This window comes from Tiliqua scincoides, chromosome 2 (genome assembly GCF_035046505.1).
Source record: "Tiliqua scincoides isolate rTilSci1 chromosome 2, rTilSci1.hap2, whole genome shotgun sequence".
NCBI classification, from domain to species: Eukaryota; Metazoa; Chordata; class Lepidosauria; order Squamata; family Scincidae; genus Tiliqua; species Tiliqua scincoides.
Window position 1 is genome coordinate 219,558,076 of NC_089822.1, and position 20,698 is coordinate 219,578,773.

The following is a 20,698-nucleotide window of genomic DNA, read 5'->3' on the forward strand; positions in this document are numbered from 1 at the left end:
TCAAATTGTCATTCTAAGACCGTAGTGCACAGACGCAGCCTCTGTCAGGCTCAGAAGACCATCCGGAGGTGAGGGGAGCAGAGCTCTCCTTGCCTCAGAAGGGGGTACGTGGACCCAATCCATGGATAAATGAAACTGCAGATATGGGATCCATGGATACACATGCCCACCTGCACCCCCATCCTGTATTTTATGGCTTAGTGGCTTCCCCTGGTCTTCTAATGACTTATAAGACACTTCTTGTACTTTTGTGTTTTTAAGTCACTGTTTTTTACTAGTAAGAGTCAGTCGGAGCCTGGCATAGGCTACAGGTGGATGCACATGGCCTCTGCCAGACTCAGAAGACCCTCCAAGGGTGAGGGGAGCAGAGCTTCTCTCGCCTCTGGAGGGTGGAGAACATTCCCTCATATCTACAATTTCACTTAACCTCAGTAGGTTCTGGAACAGAACCCCTGCGGCTATGGGGGCATGCCTGTATAGAGTATATGATGTCTGAAATAATCCTCTTTCTGTGAGAGACAGACAACCAGAGGCTTTATCTACAACAGTTGCTCTGAAAAATATTAGGAGCAAATGTGAGAGCTGTGTCTGATTTGTTAAGGATCAATGGGTGTGAAATATTATTCAAAGAAAAATCAATGCAGTATAAGAATGTGAAACTGCTCAGGATGAATTAAATTGTTATCCTATAGATTTATAATTGTTTAGAAAGGCAAATCATTTTCAAATGTCTGGGTAGAGACAATATGGAAGTAGAAATAGTGTGATAAATATTTATATTAATATTAATATACAATTTTCATCACTTAGTTGTTTTTCTTGGAAAGAAAGCAACAATTATTCACAAAGGAAATGTTAATTGTTTTGTCTATGTAAAAGTAGGGAAAAAGAACTATGAAGATTATTTTACATAGGCTATAACTGATGTTTTTAAAATTATGAACAAAATGTGAAGTTCACTAAAAGTGCTTCATCCTTGTAATCTATTTAGTTTAAATGCATGCTTACTAATGTTGAATATGCTTTTTTTGTTGCTTGTTTATTTCATTAAAAGAAATGGACCAACCTTGGTCACCACAAAGCTGGGCAATAATTGAATCAACCTACTATAATGTACTGAAATATTTCAAGCTAGTTATTTGGACTACTTTAAGTGCAAATGTATTTTTTTTTTTTAGATAGCATTCACAGTGATGTGCACCCTAGTTCTGAAATATGTACCAGGCAAATTGGGAATGGAAGAATGGACAGTGCATCTCCAGATATTTGTATAGAATATAAAGTGGATTCTAACAGCAAAAAATGCAAGAAGGAACCACAAAATCTAGCTAAAAAGAAGATTTCAGAAAAAGAGAATATTGTCAGCTATAGCAATCTATATGAACAATTGGCAGAAAACCAGAAGCAAGCCAAGCCAGTGGAAAGGAATGGGAAGAGACCTGACTGGAACATAAACAAACCTTGCAAACGGTATATTCCAGCATCAGAAAGATATCCAAGACGTCTGCAAAAGCAAAGGGAAGAAAAGAAAGCCAGACGCCAAATGGAACTGCTTCAGTTGGTTGAAAGAAATAGCCCTGGAAATCTCTCCCAAAAGAAAGGGGTTTCTCCAGATAGATCCCCTTCACCTCTGCGTGAAGAGGATAAGGTGAATGCAGTGAGAAAAGTGATGATATAGTGTTCCAAAGCCCTTATTTCCTATTTTAGGCTGTGTTTATAACACTAACTATATGAAGGAGGCTTGAGAAATTCTACTTATGCATGCATGCATACCCTAAAAAAAGTTAGTACACCACACAAAAAACAGCATTACTGTACACAATCTGTCCTCAAGATACACCCTCAATGCCCCGAAACACTTTTATCTCGCACAGTGTGGCACAAAAAATAAAATAGTTTTCGATGAGTCCGTAACGCAGATATTGGAGAAAGTGGTGTTCTCCATTTTATCCCTCTGGATTCTAGTAACATTTGATTACAACCACTGAGCTGCACAAATGCTGTCAGGCCAATGCTCAACAAGGTGCTGGGCCCATTGCCCATCTCAGAGTCATCTTAGTCATGAACATGTAGGATCGGCCAGCAGATGCTGTAATCAAAGTTCTGTTTACGTTGGAGGGGGGAGGACACCCTTTCACTTTGAAGTTTTTCTGAGATGGCTCTAAAACTGGTGTCTCCCTCAAATATAATTGTGGAAAGACACTCAGAGATCTGAAAATGATACAAGCAATCTTTACAGCTTCTTAGTGAAAGACAAATAAAAACCACTATCATACACTCTTAAACAAACAGGACTTCCGGAGTCGGTAATCTATCTGTGTGGCTTCATATCTTTAAGAAAAGGAACTTTGGCATAGTGAGGAGAGTATCTATCTAGCTGCAATGCTGCTACCTACCCACAAAAAAAGACAGCTTTAAGGTAATCTTATAAACAAGGCTATAATACTGTATTCATCATAGAACTCAGTGGAATTTACTTTTTGGTAACATGCTTAGGATGGGACTGACAGAGTTTTGCTTTAGTACTCTTCATTATGTATAGGATACATCATCGCACAAGGAAGATTAAAGTCAGGAAGTTTATGTGGAGGTATGCCAGAGATTTCCTGTGCTTTGGTTAGATAAGACATTCCACTTTGGATAGAGAAGCTCTGAGAAATGGGGGCAAGAGATAATTCTAACGAACAATCCATTTACAGATCAGATAATAGTGCTCTAGCCTCACTAGAACTTTATTCCAAACATAGACTTTAAAAGTAACTTTTTGTGAACATGGGCTTAATCAGAATGTGCAGTCTAATCACATGATTGTTTACTGAAAAGTAAATCCTTCTGAGTTCAGTGATGCTTACTTTTAAAGAAGTGTAATAAGACTGCAGCTGTGGTCATGACTACTGCTGGATTATGCTTCTGGACTTTTAAGTATACTGTCACCCATAGTGGGCACTCTCTAAAAACTCCCTAAGTTTGTGGTCCTACCTACTTTTACCTGAGAGTAAGCCCCACTGAATTCAGTGGGATTTCTGAGTAGGATTGCAATAAAAAAATGCAATGAACTTGCATCAGAAATGAAGTCTTGAAAGGCAGTAGTCACAGATTGCATATAACAAAAAGAGAAACCAAAGTGCACTTATTGTGCAACAAACTGATCAACCAGAAAGGTCATTTAGCTACAATCCTGTCACCAGGAAATACTGAATTGTATCCTAACTTTACACTCTGTGAGCAAAAGATGCTTTCATTCATAGAAGATGGTTTTGTTCACAGAGCAAAAATGTAAGATAAAGATAAAATAAGATAAAATTCATTACTTAGTTCAAGAAAACTGCTAAATGCTTATGAATTTATTTTATTTATGTACAATGTTATGTGTTCTCTATTCAAGCTAACATACAATATAAATATCACTCACTTAAAGCAGTGATTAAAAACCTTCAACATACAGTGTCAGTGGAAGGGGCCTCTATGGTGGGCACAACTTCCATTATTTGTGAAAGTTTTTGTGATACCCACTCAGGTACATTTCCCAGATGTTATTAGGGTTTTCAGCATTAATTAAACGAAGGTTCTTTTTATGAGAAAAATTCTTGTCTGAATAAAAGCCTTTTGTGTTATGTCAGATTTTATGTTTTGTTAGGAATATTTCTACATCAAATAGTGCATACTACATCTATGTACTTCATGACTTGACTCTATGTTATTTTAGGGTGCCCCAAGTTATTTGTGAACCCAAATGTTCCCAAGGCGTTGAAAGACTAGTGTTTCTTGTACATGAAGTCGTAAAGCTCACAGTCAGTCATACATGTCACAGTATCGTGTGAATAAAATGAGATAATCTCTATTTATACCATTCCTGAGCTCCTTGGAAAAAAGATGGGGTATAACTATAAGTAGCTGCAGACCCATCCAGTTCCTCATTATTAATATTTGCATACTGTTTTTCAGAACAAAAACGTGCACAAAATGGTTTACAAAGAAATGGGAAGGAGACTTCCAGTCCTTTTTCCAAACTTCAATCCGCACCCATTCTTATTGCCCCTTTCAACATTATTTCATGATTTCATGCAGTTTGTCACATAGAACAAAATCAAAGTAACTGAAAACTGAACCGGCCCCTACCCACTTGGATCACACTGCTTTGGATCCTGCTTATTGAACACTAGCATGTGAGACTGTTATATGATAGGAACAGACTATTGGGAATCCAGGTGGGGACACAGGTAGAATCCAGAGATGTTTGCTCTAGAGGAAGACAAACTTTGGATGCTAGTATACCCAGGCCCTAAGAAGAATTTTTTTCTGGCCAGAACTCCAATCTGTATGAAACAGCTTTGTAGCACAATCCAGAGAAGAGGAGGAACATTTCAGGAGAGAGAGGGAAAGAAAAGAGATCCCTTTTTCTGTGCAATTTAGTACTAGCCTTAATCTGTGAAGCAGTGGTAGCACCACCACCACCACCAGGACTGGAGCCATGTGGGGCAAGAAGCTGCTGCCACCACCACTTCCTCTATTGAATGGGACCCCAGGGAGGTAGGCAGGCAGAGCCTGTGGCAGTGACAAGGATGACCACACAGAGGCGAAGGAGGAGGAAAGAAGGCTGAGGAGGTGCTGCTGCTTCTCTCCCACTTCCTCACAGTAGCAGCGGTGGCATGTTCTATGTGGAGCATAGGCCAATGCAGGGGTCCCTCTATCTCTGCTGCTACCCCCCGTGTAGCTGGGCATGGCAATGCAGCCTCCCTTTGGAAGAGCAGGACACGGGTCCTGATGTTTTATTCACTTTCCACCCGCCCCACTTACCCACAGACTCAAACAGTTCCAATCCCCACAGCTCCTCTCCAGAGTGGGGCTTACGAAGCTGGGTTGAGCAGAGACAACCCCTGAGTGAAACCAAATTCTGGTGGCTGTCAACGTGCACCGATGTGTGGTGCAGCAGCCCAACTCCCACCCCTTCCCTGTTTCCAACAAGCATCAGTAATGGGAACCCTGGGCCAGATACTTTTGGGTGGCTGGGCTGTAGGTTACCAAACTCTGTCCTAAAACATATTTATTTTGCTCTTTTAGGGAGAACCATCTCCAAAAAACAATTTGATTGCACAAAGGTAAGTCCTTTTCTAATATAGATAATTGTCATAATAAGAATTACAGCACAGAATTACAGAATGTTGCGCCTTGGTGCTGGCAGAGTGAGTGGTCACAAATGTACCATAAAATATGTTGCAACAGTGCAAAAGTTTGTAGTGCTGGTAGGAAGGCCTGCACCATCCTGCTGGTGCCAGCTCCAGATGGAGTGTGCTGGAGCAGGTAAAGGCTGCAGCGCAGGGGCAGGGGGAGAGTGGTGATAGGGAGATCAGGCTTGGGAGGGGGCAGGACCAGCAACAGTGGTGCATGCCATAGCCTATTCCCCTTCCTGGGCCAGATACATAAACATGAGGCAACACAAACTTGCATTGACTATTTAGCAGACACAGGTCTGAGTTGCCTTCACCCAAGGATACCGCGAGCAAAGCAACTTTGGATGCAGTATGGCCTGTGCGGAGCACCACCGCATCGGCGTAGGGAAGGTTGGACAGAATTGGCTGTTAAACTATTTAATTTTTTTTTTGTCTTAATGTAAATGATCTTAAATTCTGTGCCTACAAAAAAATTGTCTTCAGAGACTAAGACTTCTTTGAGAACCTAAATGTAAAATATGTATATTTTTTGAGTACTTTTTTAAGGGGCAAATTGAAGTATGCCCCTTAATATCTAAATATTATTTCTGTATAATGATATAATGAATTGTTTCTTTATAATTTATATCAGACCATCATTTAAATTATATGAATGCTGTTGACTCTGTACTTTTACAAATGAAAATACTTGTCTGGAGACTTGCAGTCGTAAATGTAAACAAACTGGGGAGGGGGGATGACAGTGAGAAGAAGCAAACAAAGTTTGACTGAATGAAAAGATAATCCTTGGGAACTCTGAGATACTATTGGTGTTATACATACTTCAATGCAATTTTATAGAAATAAAAATGTTGTTTAAAATCAATTTATAAACACAGTGGTGGAGTAAGAGCCCAATCCTGAACTTGGTGCACCAGCTCACTGCCAGCACACACTGTTGCAAACCTGCCATAAGGTACGTTCGCGAGCCCTCGCACTGGTGTTAGTCTGTCTCTGAAGACAATTTTTTGTCTGCTTTTACGCCAGGCCAGATCCTGAAAAATAACCTACCAGTAATTGTTACTTAAGAACTGTACAGTCTCTAATTTTTAAAAGAAATATAAAAGATCATAAGATACATTTTTATTCAATAACTTTTTTAATTCTGGTCTTCACAATCTTTTTGTAAACATCACCATCTTAGAATATAGAACATAAGTTATTGAAACATTAACATGAGAAAGACAGCAATTTTCTATTTACCGCAGACACTCGCCCATAAGTCGACCCCACAGATAAGTCGAGGGCAGGTTTTGAGCCAACAATCATGGAATTTCCTATGATCCTTGGATAAGTCGGGGCAGGGGGTTTAAACTTAGGGGGGTGTCTGACTATAGTTTTGTCTGATTTTACCCAAGGCCAGATCCTGAAAAATAACTAATAACCTACCACTAATTGTTACCTAAGAACTGTAGTCTCTAATTTATTAAAAACATAGTAAAAGATCATAAGATACATTTTTATTCTTTTTAAAATTCTGGTCTTCACCACCTTTTTGTAAACACTATCAGAGCAAGTGCACTGTAAACAGCATACCAGTAGAACAGTGGTTCCCAACCTGGTATTCATGTACTCCCAGGGACACTCAACAGAACCTTTAGGGGTACTTGAAAAAGAATGGAATAATGGCAGAAAAAGGCAGGCCGTGCTCCAGAATGCCTTGCAAGGCAGGAGTGCCTTGCAAGGACCAGCAAGGCATGATGGGAGGTAGCTAGTTGGCTGTGAAAGCCCCACCAATAGCTAGTTTTTGGTCAACGATTCATGTATGAACCAGTGATTGAAAACCAGCACATTAAAAAAGCTTGTGCAGGGCTCCCTGCATCCCTAGGAGGCTGCAGGAGGCTCTGGTAAGTCCAACCAAGCCCCTACAGCTTCCTCCTCTTCGCTGGCTCCTCGCTGCCCCTACCCCTTAAGGGGACAGAGGCCAAGGCCTTCAGGCTGGGGTGTCGCAGCACCCCAGTTTGAAAAGCCCTGCCCATAGTCTTTAACTATAAGCAAAGGTACACTCTATGTGATGACCTGCTGTAGTACACAATACTGAATGCTGAAACATGACTGACTAGAGGAAAACAAGGCTTAGGACAACATGGCTTCAGCATGTTTGGGTATTCCCAGTTGACAGTATTTCATGTGTTTAACTGAAGACAAATTCACAAGTCAAAAGAAATAAGTTCAGAGATTTCTCAAGTGTGCCATTTAGTATTGATCAAGACTATCAAGAAAATCAGTGAAGCTCCCTGCTTGAGATTAGTTATTGTAGTTTGCTTGTTTGTTCTTTTAAACAGATCTGAATCACCACCTGTTCCAGCAATTAAAAACAAATTGCAGCAACAAATAAAGGCTTCTGACTTCCCAACTCATAACAGCAGTGATGGAAGAGAAAAATCAATCCACACAGATAAGCAAGTGAATGAAAGACTCCCTCCTTGTGTTGAAACAGAAAGGCCGCCTTCATCCCACTTTGTTCCCTATGTACGAACAAATGAAGTGTATTACCTTGATCCAGATGCACCTATGACTCGACCTTCAACACATGAGCCACAATACCAACAGCTGAATGGTACTAAAAACTGGAAATAGAGAAATGCTTATCATTGATTAATACCTTACCAGCACACTGAACTTATTTTCCCCCTAAAAACCTTTGTTCATGAATAGCTTCGGGTACAAAATGAAGTTTTACCAGAAAACTGTGTGGCTAAATATTTTATCCAATTGTAAATATATGCTAGTAGTCATCTTAATTATGTACTAGTGCAGTTCATAATGTAGGGGCATTCTGTGTCAAATCATCACACTTAATATTTTCTTACCTTATTCAGGTCCAACCTTGTTATACACAGATTTTTTATACACGGATTTGACTCAACATGAATAGCCACTGCAAATGAGAAGGAATGTGCTGATCCCTGGAGAAGGGGAAAAATGCACCCCTTTAAAATGCTTTTCTTACTGTTGTAGAGATTTTTATCTCAACATGATAAGGGCCCTTTAAATTAAAGGAAAACAGTCCTTTACAGTAGTTAGAGGGTAGTCAGCTGATTTTTGCCATTTTGATAAAACTTATCATACTTAATGATCTTATGTAGTTATTGAAGAAATGCATTTTTAAATTTTTAAACTAGCAGAGAAATGTATTTGTCTAAAATTTCAAAATTTTATCAAAAACGGTGTAGTAGTGATATTTTAACTAGCTGTACCTCAAACACCAGTTGTGATATAGATATGGGAGTGGTCTCATTCTGAAGCTCTTTTAATGAGTTACACGTAAGTATGAACTAATCTTGAGATTTTTTTTCGAAATTTTAAAAATGTCCATTTTTTTGGAACTGATTTTGAAATTTTAAATTGAATTTTTAAAAATTAAATTATTAAACTCATTGAGTTGTATACCATATGAAAACTGATTAAAAGAGCTTTAAAATGAGACGGTTCCCAGCTCTATATCCCAACTAGCGTCTGAGGGCCCAATCCTCAACTTTCCAATGCTGGTACAGTTGCAATGCAGCCCTGAGGTAAGGAAGCAAACATCCCTGGAGGAGGCCTCTGTGACAGCCCACCTACTGTAAGATGTAGTGCATGCCCTGTTGGCATGGCCTGCACCAGCACTGGAAAACTGGATAGGATTTGGTCCTCAGTTACACTGAGTGATACAGTTAAATTATCATTAGCACATCATTTTTTGATAAAATTTTGTAAATTTACATAGCTATAAAATTTCACATAGTGAACTTAGGCAAAATTGGTATTTTTGCATTACACCATAGGACAAAAAAGCACCCCAAATTTCATAAAGGAGATCAGCTGGTCACAGTGATGATTTGACATGGAATACTCTGTATTAGAACATTTGTTTTAAAATTGTGACATGCATTAAACATTCTTAGAGCATATGAACAGCCCTGTTGGATCAGGCCAAAGCTTCATGTAGTCTAGCATCCTGGTTCCCGCAGTGACCACCAGCTGCCTCTGGAAAGCTCACAAGCAAGGGAGAGGTCATACTCCTCTTTTGCCATTGCTCCCCTGCAACTGAAATTCAGAGGTATACTGTCATTGAAGCCAGAGGCAGTGCATTGTTGTTATGACTGATAGCCATTGATAAATCTGTCCTCCATGAGTTTGTCCCGTTCCTTTTAAAACCATCCAAGCTTGTGGCTATCACCACATCTTGTAGCAACAAATTCAACAGACTAATTATGTGCTGTGCAAAGTATCTTGTTTTGTTGCTGCTAAATGTTTCCCATAACTTTCATTGGATGACCTGTGGTTCACATACAGTGATAAAGGGAGAAAAACGTCTCTCTATCCACTCTTATACAATGCATAATTGTGGAATGTAAATCTCATTCATGTCATCCACCCATTCTCCCCCCCCCCCCCAACTAAAAAGCCTCAAACATTATATGTTCTCCTCATAATCTTCTGGTCATGTTGGTAATTATCAGCTTCTGCACCTTTTCAGTTCTATGATATTCTTCCTGAAATGTGGGGGCCAGAACTGCACACAATATTTCAGATGTGACCGCACCATAGATTGCTATAGGGGCATTATAATATTAGCAGTTGTATACATAGCCCCTTTTGGACAGCCCCAAGGATGGAATTTGACTTCTTCATAGCTGCCACACACTGCATCAACCTTTTCATTGAGGTGTATCACAATCGTAAGATCTCTTTCCTAGATCATCTCAGATCCTATCAGTGTATGTGTGAAGTTGGGCTTTTTCACCCCAATGTGTATTACTTAACCCATACTGACAGTGAACCACATCTGCCATTTGGTTTCCCCTTCACTCAATTTGGAAAGATCCTTTTGGAAAACTTAACAATCTGTTTTTGATCATTCAAAATAGTTTGGTGTCATCTGCAAACTTGGTCACCTTGCTGTTTATCCCTAACTCCAAATTATTTATAAACAAGTAAAAAAGCACCTGCCCAATATTGATCTTAGGGAGACCCCATTTCTTTTTCATTCCACAGTGGAAAATTGCCCATTTATTCGTCAGATGTATGTAGTCTTTTTTCCATGTTCACCTAAAACTAGGTCAACTTTTAAAATTAGGTCTTGCATAATGTGAGAAACACTATTTGCAGCACATGTAATCTCATCTGTTTACCTTTAGATGCTCCCCATACACCACGGCAGATTTTTAGTTCCGATCATATTAGAGATCCACTTTTTAATCCTAATGTGGTGAGAGACAGACAACAGGCCATACTCAGAGGACTCTCAGAACTACGACAGGTACTGTACTAGCTAAATTCACAATTAATATTTTAGTGTGACATTTGCAGCATAGAGTTTCTTACGTATCCTTTCATCATCCAGTTCTTTTCACAGTCTTGGTTTGTGTCCTCTAGAGAACAAAAAAAGAAAAGATTTTCATTTGGTGGGTCACATCACATCATCTCATGGATAACAAATGTCTTTCTCCTACTGTGAATTCAGCTCTTTGGTTTCTTGCCTGCATAGCATTTTGAATGAAACATTGGATACTCTTAAATGCACTCACATGAAAAACAGTCTGCACATTATGCAGAATTTTTAACTGTTAACATCTAAAGTAGACAGGAGGGGAGGCCATATTTTTTGAAAGCCATGTTAAAACTTTCTTTTCAGGTAGTAAACTGGCACATCCATGAGAGCAGTTTAGACTAGCCCCTCTCTGATGTGCACAGTTTTCTAAATGAAGGAAATCTTTTTACATGGGGAGGGAATTAAGAAGTGGCCCTCCACCTACTGCCTGGAGAGGTATCTTCCTGAGTGTTCTCTGTTCTTTCTTTATAATGTGTAGACTGACAGAGTCTCGGCATAATTCTTTGGCATATTTTCAGTAGACCATGGATACAGCTATGAGGGCACATACTATTCCAGACTCTAACTGTCATACAGGTACTCTGAAGACTACATATCTTTGCTGATTAGGTCTGATTAGGCAGGAGGTCTGGTCTAGAGGGTAGAACCTCCATTAGCCCGAAGATAACACCACCTGCTGTTTGGTGTGAGCAAAGAAGCGACTTGGCTGCCCTTCAAGTGAGAGATGAAGGAGCTGCTTGTCAGCTAGTGTGGGAGGCAGCTGGGGGCCAGAAGTGATACCAGACCATGAAAGATCCATCTGAAATGTTGTGTGGTTCTTGAAAGGTAGAACCTTTCTGTGATTGTAAAAATCCCCTCCGGGATTTAGAGACCGCCTGCCTATGTGAACCACCTTGAATAAAGTCAGAGGAGTAATCTGATGACCAGAAGGTGGTATATAAATACCAGTATTACTATTACTATTATTACTAATTAGCAAATGAAAGAGCATATCACCATGCAACTTACTTTGCAGCATCAGTGAATGATCAGATAAATTCTGGCACCAACTCCTCTGCATGCTCCCTTGCTAAGTAGTTAGCTGCAAAACAGAATGTAAAGTTCAGATTTTGTGTACAAATGTTTATTTTAAAAGATACACAGGTGCACCTTGTCTACCGACATTATGCACGGCACTGGAAATTGACATTTTTATTCTTTTCAGTGACATTGCAAATGCGTGACTTAATAGATGCTCTGGCTTTCAGTGTAGGTTGGATAAGGTCCTCAAGGCAGCCTTGAGAAACTGTTTTGTAAAAAGTCTAAAGTAACCAAAAATTTGATTTTTCTTTCTGTAGGACAACTATTTTTGTTCAGCCTGTTTGTAGATTCTACAGGACTGCTGTTTTTATGAAAGTCAGTATTTACATTTTGCAGACATGCTCTTTGCATAGTTCCACTCAATATCCAATTATTCCATTATAAAACTTTGCAATTAAATTCTATAAAACAAACTCATGAAGAGAGACTTGTTGAAGGAGTGAATAGGCTAAATATAACATTTTAAAATACAGAATAAAAGATATAAACTATATTGCATTTAGCTATGCACGTGTTATGCTGGCATAACTGTTGACTGCAATTCTATTACCAGCCTGACTCCCAACCAGCATAATGCTAAGAAGAAGGTGATCAAACTACTGCCACTGATACAATACAATGCAATTCTTTTGTGATGTCATTTTGTGCATTGTCGGTAAAAAAAATGTTTATAATTTGCTGAGATCTCCGTTTCCTCCAAAACTGAAAGTGCTTACGTTGATGCTGCCAGTAGGAGACTATATCTGAAAAATATACTGTCTCAAAGTTACAATAGTAGTCTGTTCAGGAAACTAGTAGAAATTGGCATCCAAGATTTTCTAATCACCAGTATTTAGTAGCCACACATGCCTGTTATGGTTTAGCAGTCTTGTGTGATGAAAGAAAGTATGAATACTAAGAAGCATTGTCCGTCTTCTTAATCTGAACAAACTTCACTTCAAACTGATGAACCACATTTCTTCAGTTCCGTGGTATTTAACTTTCAGGAAACTATTCCTCCCCCCTCCAGTCGGAAGTATGGCAAGGCTCTTCTTATCAGCGAAGTTAAAATGACCAGGAAACCTCCGATTGTTAGCATCAAGGATCACAGTGGTGCAGTAGTGTGGTTCTAACCACCACTGCTTAGTTTAGCAAACCATTTCCTTTTCAAGATTTGAAAGACTAGAAACTGTTCAACACCACTAGATTCCCAAGTTTCGGAAATGCAAAGTAACATCCACGTAACCCAGTGATTTTCAATCAGTGTGCCATACCACAGATGGTCCATGGGTACGCCTCAGGAGTTTGTGGGAGGGCCATTTATTAGTAGGGCCAATTGGTGAGCCTTCTGCCAGCAGCATGGTATGGCTTGTCAGTTGAGAGAAAAAAAAATGATGGTGTACCTTGACATTGTTAGCGCCATATCAGTGTGGCATGAGATGAATAAGGTTGAAAGCCGCTGATGTACCCATGTTAGAGTGAACTCCTTCAGTCGTCATTTCTCCTAAGATGAACATGAAGTAGCAATGGCAGGTGGTTTCTTTGTGGCAGTAACTATGGCAGGCTTCATGTCAGTAACATCATGCAGTTCCATAGTTTCTTGCATGAAGATAGATGAGTAGCACCGCTATCATACCCTTCACACATAGCTTCTGTTAGATCATGATTAATTGTCAGGTCTTCCACATTCAGTTTCCACTGCAGACCAGTTCACAATCCACAACCCATAGACCTGCTTGATAGCAGTGCAGTTCGGTCCCAGGCCTCCTTTGATATCAGTCCATCATAACAGTTGGATTTTTCCATATTGGGAAAACATTTTTTAAAAGAAGGAATTGCATTTTTCTGCAAATGTTTTTCATTTTGGTCACATCCTACACCTGTTCTAACCTCTACTTATATCCCTCCCGCCATGTGATGCTGTCAAGGAACTGGATCCTACCTTCAGGTTTCTTTGCTGTTTTTAATGCAGTATTCTCTACATCTGCTCTCTGCTGTCCTTCGCTAGTACTGATTAGTCATCACTTTGTTACCAGTGAATAACTAGCCTGCTGTTGACAACTGTCAAGGACAGTCGGGTACAGACACCTGCTCACCTAGATAGCAGTGATCACCAAAGGGAAAGAAAAGTGTCTTATCTGTCTCAAATAGAGCTGTGCAGTAATTGTAAAGAAAAGTCAAATAGACTCTTAATTTAGTGAATACCTATGAATTGTAGACTTGCATGGCTTCTACACAGGAGTGGTACAGACAGGATGATTTGTCCACTTCTCCAAAGCGTTTTGGTTAAAAGTATTCATGCTGTTGCTACAGGTTTGTATTGTATAAAAGTTTGTATATCCCAAAATGATGAAAAACTTGCAGCATGTCCTTGATTAAGTGAACAACTGAGGTGCATACCTAAGTTTTAAGCATACAAGCAATTCCAGTACTTAAATTTTGGAGGGAAAACCCCTAACGTTCCAAAAGAGTTATATTTTTCACAACCGCCCTCATATCTGTATAGTTTTAATACAGGGATGCCATTTTATCAGGCATACGTAGACCCTAAGTATGGCAGTATTAACTAGTCTGATGTAAATGATTTATGTTCTTCAAGCATACTTTGAATGTAAGCATTAAAGTTAATTATCCCATAAAACCCTATGTTTTGATTGTATGGCCTGATCTGCTACTTGGAAAATACTAGTTCCTTCCTTTAAAGTCTAGTTGTTTCTGCCTGTTGTCCTTTCAGGGTTATGCTGTTCAAGATTTGATACATTAAACCAGAGCTTTTGGAATTTGGAGAGGGGGCGGTGGGATTGTTTTAAGTACCATTTTTCTAAGTATAGTAATGCCTTGACTTTCATCGCTTTGCTCTTTTGGCCGTTTTCAGTTATAACCACATTTCATATTTTGTCCACATGCTTTCTTCTTTTGTCTGATTTTGTCCAACCTTCCAGGACATTTGTTGACGTTCTACAGAAAAGGCTGTGTGCATGCGCGCTCCCATAGCTTGAGGCTCAGAGCTTTGGTGCAAGCCAATCTACCCTTCCAGGTCCAAAGTGCAAACGCAGGGCATCCAATACCGTGAAATATATTATTCCAGTGGCCGAGCATCATGTTTCGGTTTGCCTCATGTTTCTGCTTTATCAAAGGATGAAAAACAGTGGGGTACCATCAGTCCTACTCCTCAAGGGCATTTCCATTCTGCTCCAGCAATGGTTTAATGCACCAAGGGCTTTTACCATAGAGACTGTGTGGCCTACAGCAATGCCATTCTGCAGAATCACTTGGACCAATGATTCTGGTTTTCTTGGTTTTTCATGCTGCATATGGCTCTTTTCCTTCAGAAGCTACGACTAATGTGATCATCGTCAAATATGTGCTCCCTTGGCTTGATCTGTTCTTGTAAAAGCCACATTTTGGAGGTTTGTTTGTTTTAATTGTTCACATTAAATTTATCAATCAAAATAAATTTGCAAGGTAAATAAGTCTATACTTTGACATTTCTCCATTTTTTATTTTTTCATGCTCTGGTCTCTAACCAGACGAAAGTGCAATGTCTTGCTGTACCATCACTTCTACCAGAGATAGCAACTGTGCACAGCCACACCTCTTTTGAAGGATTGGTCGCCTGCACAGCCACATCTTGCTAATTAATGCAGCAGTACTTCATCCATCTCCACCTCCTTTGGGGTCAGGCCAGGCACGGCAGTACCACATGGTCACTACAGTAGTGGGGCCAAGTACCACAGGCCATACCATGAAGTAGTAGTACTATCAGTACTACCACTTGTTGAAAAGCATTGTGTTAAAGACTGTTTTGAGATTCTCTTCACATCATCCAGCAGGCCAGTGGAAAAAGCAGTAGGTACTTCCATAGACACTATGGTAGAGGTCTTGCAACTTTTTTTACTTTTTATACATATTTTTAGAAATGAAAATTAAGTTATTTCTGTTGGCTCTTTTCCTACAGTGGTATTATGTTCCTTGTGGTATTCTGGGAAGAACTTATTTGAAATTAAGTCAGGACAAGAGTTACGCTATTACTTTGTTTTAAACAGGAGTCTATATTCTTTAGCTCCTTGCTATACAAACAGTGCATCAGTTGGTACAATGTAAATAAGACATGAATGGTATGGAACCGAAAAAATTTCGAGAAGATTCTATAGCAAAAGGCTGTGCAGCAACTGACTTATGTCTTTATGTGGTTGTACTTTTCTGTTATGATTTTTTAAAAGCTTGTCATATGAAAAATGACTAACCTTGTGTCATCTTTTTTCATTGCAAGGTATTACAAAATTACCGTTAGTTTGATGTCAGTTTCAGCATGTGCTGAATTTAGAAGTTGTGCAAATAATGCTGATGTTACTAAATGAAAATGTTTGAGTCTTTTGGACTGCTGCTCCAGCCAATGTACTAGATGCCCATTTGTTTCCAGACCCAATTCAAAATCCTGGTATTGCTTGACCTTTAAAGCCCTTCATGGTTTGGGTTCAGGTTATCTGAGGAATTGCCTTCTTCCATACATTGTAGCCCCATCTCTTAGGTAAGGGGTGCCCAAACCCCGGCCCTGGTGCCACTTGTGGTGCTCAAAGCCTCTCAATGTGGCCCTCAGGGAGCCCCCAGTCTCCAATGAGCCTCTGGAGATTTGTTGGAGCTCACACTGGCCTGACGCAACTGCTCTCAGTGTGAGGGCGACTGTTTGACCTCTCACGTGAGCTGTGGGATGAGGGCTCCCTCCACTGCTTGTTGTTTCATGTCTGTGATGCAGTAGCGGCAGCAAAGGAAAGGCCAGCCTTGCTTTGTGCAAGGCCTTTTACAGGCCTTGAGCTATTGCAAGACCTGCATTCATTCATATAAGTTCATCTTTAATATGTTCATTTATGTAAATTTATTCAAATTTTAAATGTAAATTATTTTTCCCCTGGCCCCTGACACATCAGAGAGCTGATGTGGCCCTCCTGCCAAAAACTTTGAACACCCCTGTGTTAGGTTATCTGAGGGGGTTCTCCTTCAAGTGCTGCCCTTGTTCCAAGTTAGAGGGATGGCGGCATGGGGGTAAGTCTTCTTTGTAGTGGCATCACAACTATGGAATCCCCTGCTGGAGGAACTAAAAATTACCCCCTCCCTCATGGCTTTTCGGCGAGGGCTCAAAACATTCTTTTCATCTTGTGTGTGTGATGTGTTGTTTGCCTGCCCCTGTGTCTCTGTACGTACTGATTATGTTTTCATTTATTGTTGTACATATTGGGATTTTTCATTGCTATAATTAAGTCTGAAATTGTATGCCACCTTGGGCATTGCTCTAGCCAAGGAAAGGTAGGATATAAATCTTTTAAATATATAACAAATGGATGGTTTGCATAGAATATGAAATGGATGAGTGAATTTTCTTCAGGATGTCTATGACTTCCTTCAAGATTCATATCCAATTTTCTTTCTTGTGCCCTTTTTCAAAATATTTCTACATTTTACAGTGCTACATGGTAATTTCACATTAATGTTTATCAAGTGAGGTAAAATGTTTCCCCTGAAACATTGTGCAAGAGTTCACTTTTGTATTTCTCCCCTATTTATCTTTTTGAACAACTTCAAAAGGTTAGGCTGCAATCCTAACCACACTTTCCTGAGAGTAAGCACCATTGAACAGAATAGGACTTCTGAGTACACCTGGTTAGGATTGTGCCCTAAATTGTTAATTGTGAAACAGTTAAAGATGTAATACTGCAATTTTGGACAGTGAGGAAATGGATCTCCCATGTGCTTTATTCATTATATTTAAAGTGCAGTTTTCAACAAAGAAGTTCAAGAAATCAACTTCTAAGAGATTGACTAGTCCCTGTTAGATGGAACTTCAAATGTAGATATGCTTCATTGTGAAAATATGGGTGACATTGTGCAAGAATAGATTCGTACAGTTTACTTGAAGTCTTAATCTAATACAAGAGATGTATAGTTATAAGCTGTCTAAGTGAACTTGTAGATATTTTAGGTGGGAAGTACAATTATATTTTGGGATGTTGTAGTAAAGCAAGCTGTGAACCAAACATTTCCATCACATTGGTGGATTGGTTGTTGGATGATAGCTAGTAAGCATGGCTAGAACCAACCAGAAATTGTAGAAGGGAAACCAAAAGGGCAATGGATTGAATCTAAATATGCCCATCTACATGTGGAAGTAATCTTTTTTTGGATTATTTTGTGAATAAAGAGTTAGTGAAACTAACTCTAAAAGATATTCCTCTACTTGAGCAAGCTGTTGTATAAGCAGAAATATAAGAGCCTGTCTACTATATTACATGAACCCTTACACAAACATTGCAGCTTGGTACTCACATTTATGTTCTTTCACCTTATGGGTCCTTAGATCATCGATTTTCAGCCACTGTGCTGCAGCACATAGGTGTGCCACAAATGTCTGTAGGTGTTTGGGGGAGGTCTTACATTAGTAGGCCTATTGGGGGATATGGGCCTCCAGTCAGCAGTGTGGTGCGTCTTGTGAATTGTAAAAAAAAAACAGGGGTTGACAATTTTACTGCCTTCTCAGCATGCCATGAAATGAAGATTGAAAATTGCTGCCTTAGATGCACAGTGTCTGTAAATTTAAAGTGTCAATTCTAGCTACAGCATAAGATGATGAGGAAGATAGCAGCTTCTAGCAAGAAATGGATGGCAGACATGTAGAATCTCTTACAACCGCTACCTCTCAAGTTTTACTCAAAACTAGGAAATATTGGATCATCTTGCATCCACTAGCATACTGCTTGCTCTTCATCATAAAACGATGTCAAATAGCAGTTCTCAGGCAAATTGCACTAAATTGCAGTGCAGTTAAGAATGAGGAATTCTTTCTTTCCTTAGATGCATTTTCCTAGCTGCCCCTGCAACAAGGGTAATCAGAATTACTATGTTTACATGAACACAGTAAAATGACTATGTTTACATGAACATTTGTTAGGCAAATCTCTAACAAAAGCCCTAGACTTCCGATGGGCAGACTTCCCCCAAATGAGGAGGCTGGTTAGAAGGAGGTGGAAAGGGAGGGTAAAAAGAGTCCAATCTCTCCAGAGTGCATGGAGGCTGCTTAAAACAACAGTAATAGAGGCCCAGCAGAGGTGTATACCGCAAAGAAAGAAGGGTTCCACTAAATCCAGGAGGGTGCCCGTATGGCTAACCAGCCAAGTTAGAGAGGCCGTAAAGGGCAAGGAAGCTTCCTTCCGTAAATGGAAGTCTTGCCCTAATGAGGAGAATAAGGAACATAAACTGTGGCAAAAGAAATGTAAGAAGGTGATACAGGAGGCCAAGCGAGACTATGAGGAACGCATGGCCAGCAACATTAAGGGGAATAATAAAAGCTTCAAATATGTTAGAAGCAGGAAACCCGCCAGAGAAGCAGTTGGCCCTCTGGATGGTGAGGGAGGGAAAAGGGAGATAAAAGGAGACTTAGAGATAGCAGAGAAATTAAATGAGTTCTTTGCATCTGTCTTCACGGCAGAAGACCTCGGGTAGATACCGCTGCCCGAACGGCCCCTCCTGACCGAGGAGTTAAGTCAGATAGAGGTTAAAAGAGATGATGTTTCAGACCTCATTGATAAATTAAAGATCAATAAGTCACTGGGCCCTGATGGCATCCACCCAAGAGTTATTAAGGAATTGAAGAATGAAGTTGCAGATCTCGACTAAGGTATGCAACTTGTCCCTCAAAACGGCCACAGTGCCAGAAGATTGGAGGATAGCAAATGTCACGCCTATTTTTAAAAAGGGAAAGAGGGGGGGACCTGGGAAACTATAGGCCAGTCAGCCTAACATCCATACCGGGTAAGATGGTGGAATGCCTCATCAAAGATAGGATCTCAAAACACATAGATGAACAGGCCTTGCTGAGGGAGAGTCAGCATGGCTTCTGTAAGGGTAAGTCTTGCCTCACGAACCTTATAGAATTCTTTGAAAAGGTCAACAGGCATGTGGATGTGGGAGAACCCGTGGACATTATATATCTGGACTTTCAGAAGGCTTTTGACACGGTCCCTCACCAAAGGCTACTGAAAAAACTCCAGTCAGGGAATTAGAGGACAGGTCCTCTCGTGGCTTGAGAACTGGTTGGAGGCCAGGAAGCAGAGAGTGGGTGTCAATGGGCAATTTTCACAATGGAGAGAGGTGAAAAGCAGTGTGCCCCAAGGATCTGTCTTGGGACCGGTGCTTTTCAACCTCTTCATAAATGACCTGGACACAGGGTTGAGCAGTGAAGTGGCTAAGTTTGCAGACGACACCAAACTTTTCCGAGTGGTGAAGACCAGAAGTGATTGTGAGGCGCTCCAGAAGGATCTCTCCAGACTGGCAGAATGGGCAGCAAAATGGCAAATGCGCTTCAATGTTGATAAGTGTAAAGTCATGCACATTGGGGCAAAAAATCAAAACTTTAGATATAGGCTGATGGGTTCTGAGCTGTCTGTGACAGATCAGGAGAGAGATCTTGGGGTGGTGGACAGGTCGATGAAAGTGTCGACCCAATGTGCGGCGGCAGTGAATAAGGCCAATTCTATGCTTGGGATTATTAGGAAGGGTATTGAGAACATGCAGGGGATGGACAGAGTGGATAGGGAGATGCTCTTTACACTCTCACATAATACCAGAAACAGGGGACATCCACTAAAATTGAGTGTTGGGCGGGTTAGGACAGACAAAAGAAAATATTTCTTTACTCAGTGTGTGGTCAGTCTGTGGAACTCCCTGCCACAGGATGTGGTGCTGGCATCTAGCCTAGATGCCTTTAAAAGGGGATTGGACAAGTTTCTGGAGGAAAAATCCATTATGGGGTACAAGCCATGATGTGTATGCGCAACCTCCTGATTTTAGAAATGGGTTATGTCAGAATGCCAGATGCAAGGGAGGGCACCAGGATGCAGGCCTCTTGTTATCAGGTGTGCTCCCTGGGGCATTTGGTGGGCCGCTGTAAGATACAGGAAGCTGGACTAGATGGGCCTATGGCCTGAACCAGTGGGGCTGTTCTTATGTTCTTAACACCAGTGTTTCTTGTGAATTTCTGCATCAGCTTGGGATAATGTATGCCAATGGTTACCAAATAGTGGACAAATGGAGATGCTTCACTATGCTAAAACTTTGTGTA

The 20,698-nt window shown here is 40.3% G+C and overlaps 2 protein-coding genes across 7 annotated transcripts in view; one reads left to right on the plus strand and one right to left on the minus strand.

Annotated features, from left to right (window-relative positions):
* Nucleotides 1-20,698, plus strand: part of CCDC66 (coiled-coil domain containing 66) — a 54,397-nt gene that overhangs the window by 32,834 nt on the left and 865 nt on the right. For all 4 annotated transcript variants that reach the window (XM_066617561.1, XM_066617558.1, XM_066617562.1 and 1 more), the window contains exons 15-18: nucleotides 1,179-1,648; nucleotides 5,062-5,099; nucleotides 7,496-7,770; nucleotides 10,334-10,455. In XM_066617561.1, the coding sequence (XP_066473658.1) occupies nucleotides 1,179-1,648; nucleotides 5,062-5,099; nucleotides 7,496-7,770; nucleotides 10,334-10,455 (905 nt within the window). The remainder of the gene's footprint in view (nucleotides 1-1,178; nucleotides 1,649-5,061; nucleotides 5,100-7,495; nucleotides 7,771-10,333; nucleotides 10,456-20,698) is intronic.
* Nucleotides 1-20,698, minus strand: part of TASOR (transcription activation suppressor) — a 109,696-nt gene that overhangs the window by 21,229 nt on the left and 67,769 nt on the right. For all 3 annotated transcript variants that reach the window (XR_010793889.1, XR_010793887.1, XR_010793888.1), the window contains exons 24-27: nucleotides 11,536-11,608; nucleotides 10,521-10,567; nucleotides 10,328-10,396; nucleotides 7,707-7,780 (exon numbers count right to left, since the gene is read on the minus strand). The gene's annotated coding sequence lies outside the window, so the exon portion shown is untranslated. The remainder of the gene's footprint in view (nucleotides 1-7,706; nucleotides 7,781-10,327; nucleotides 10,397-10,520; nucleotides 10,568-11,535; nucleotides 11,609-20,698) is intronic.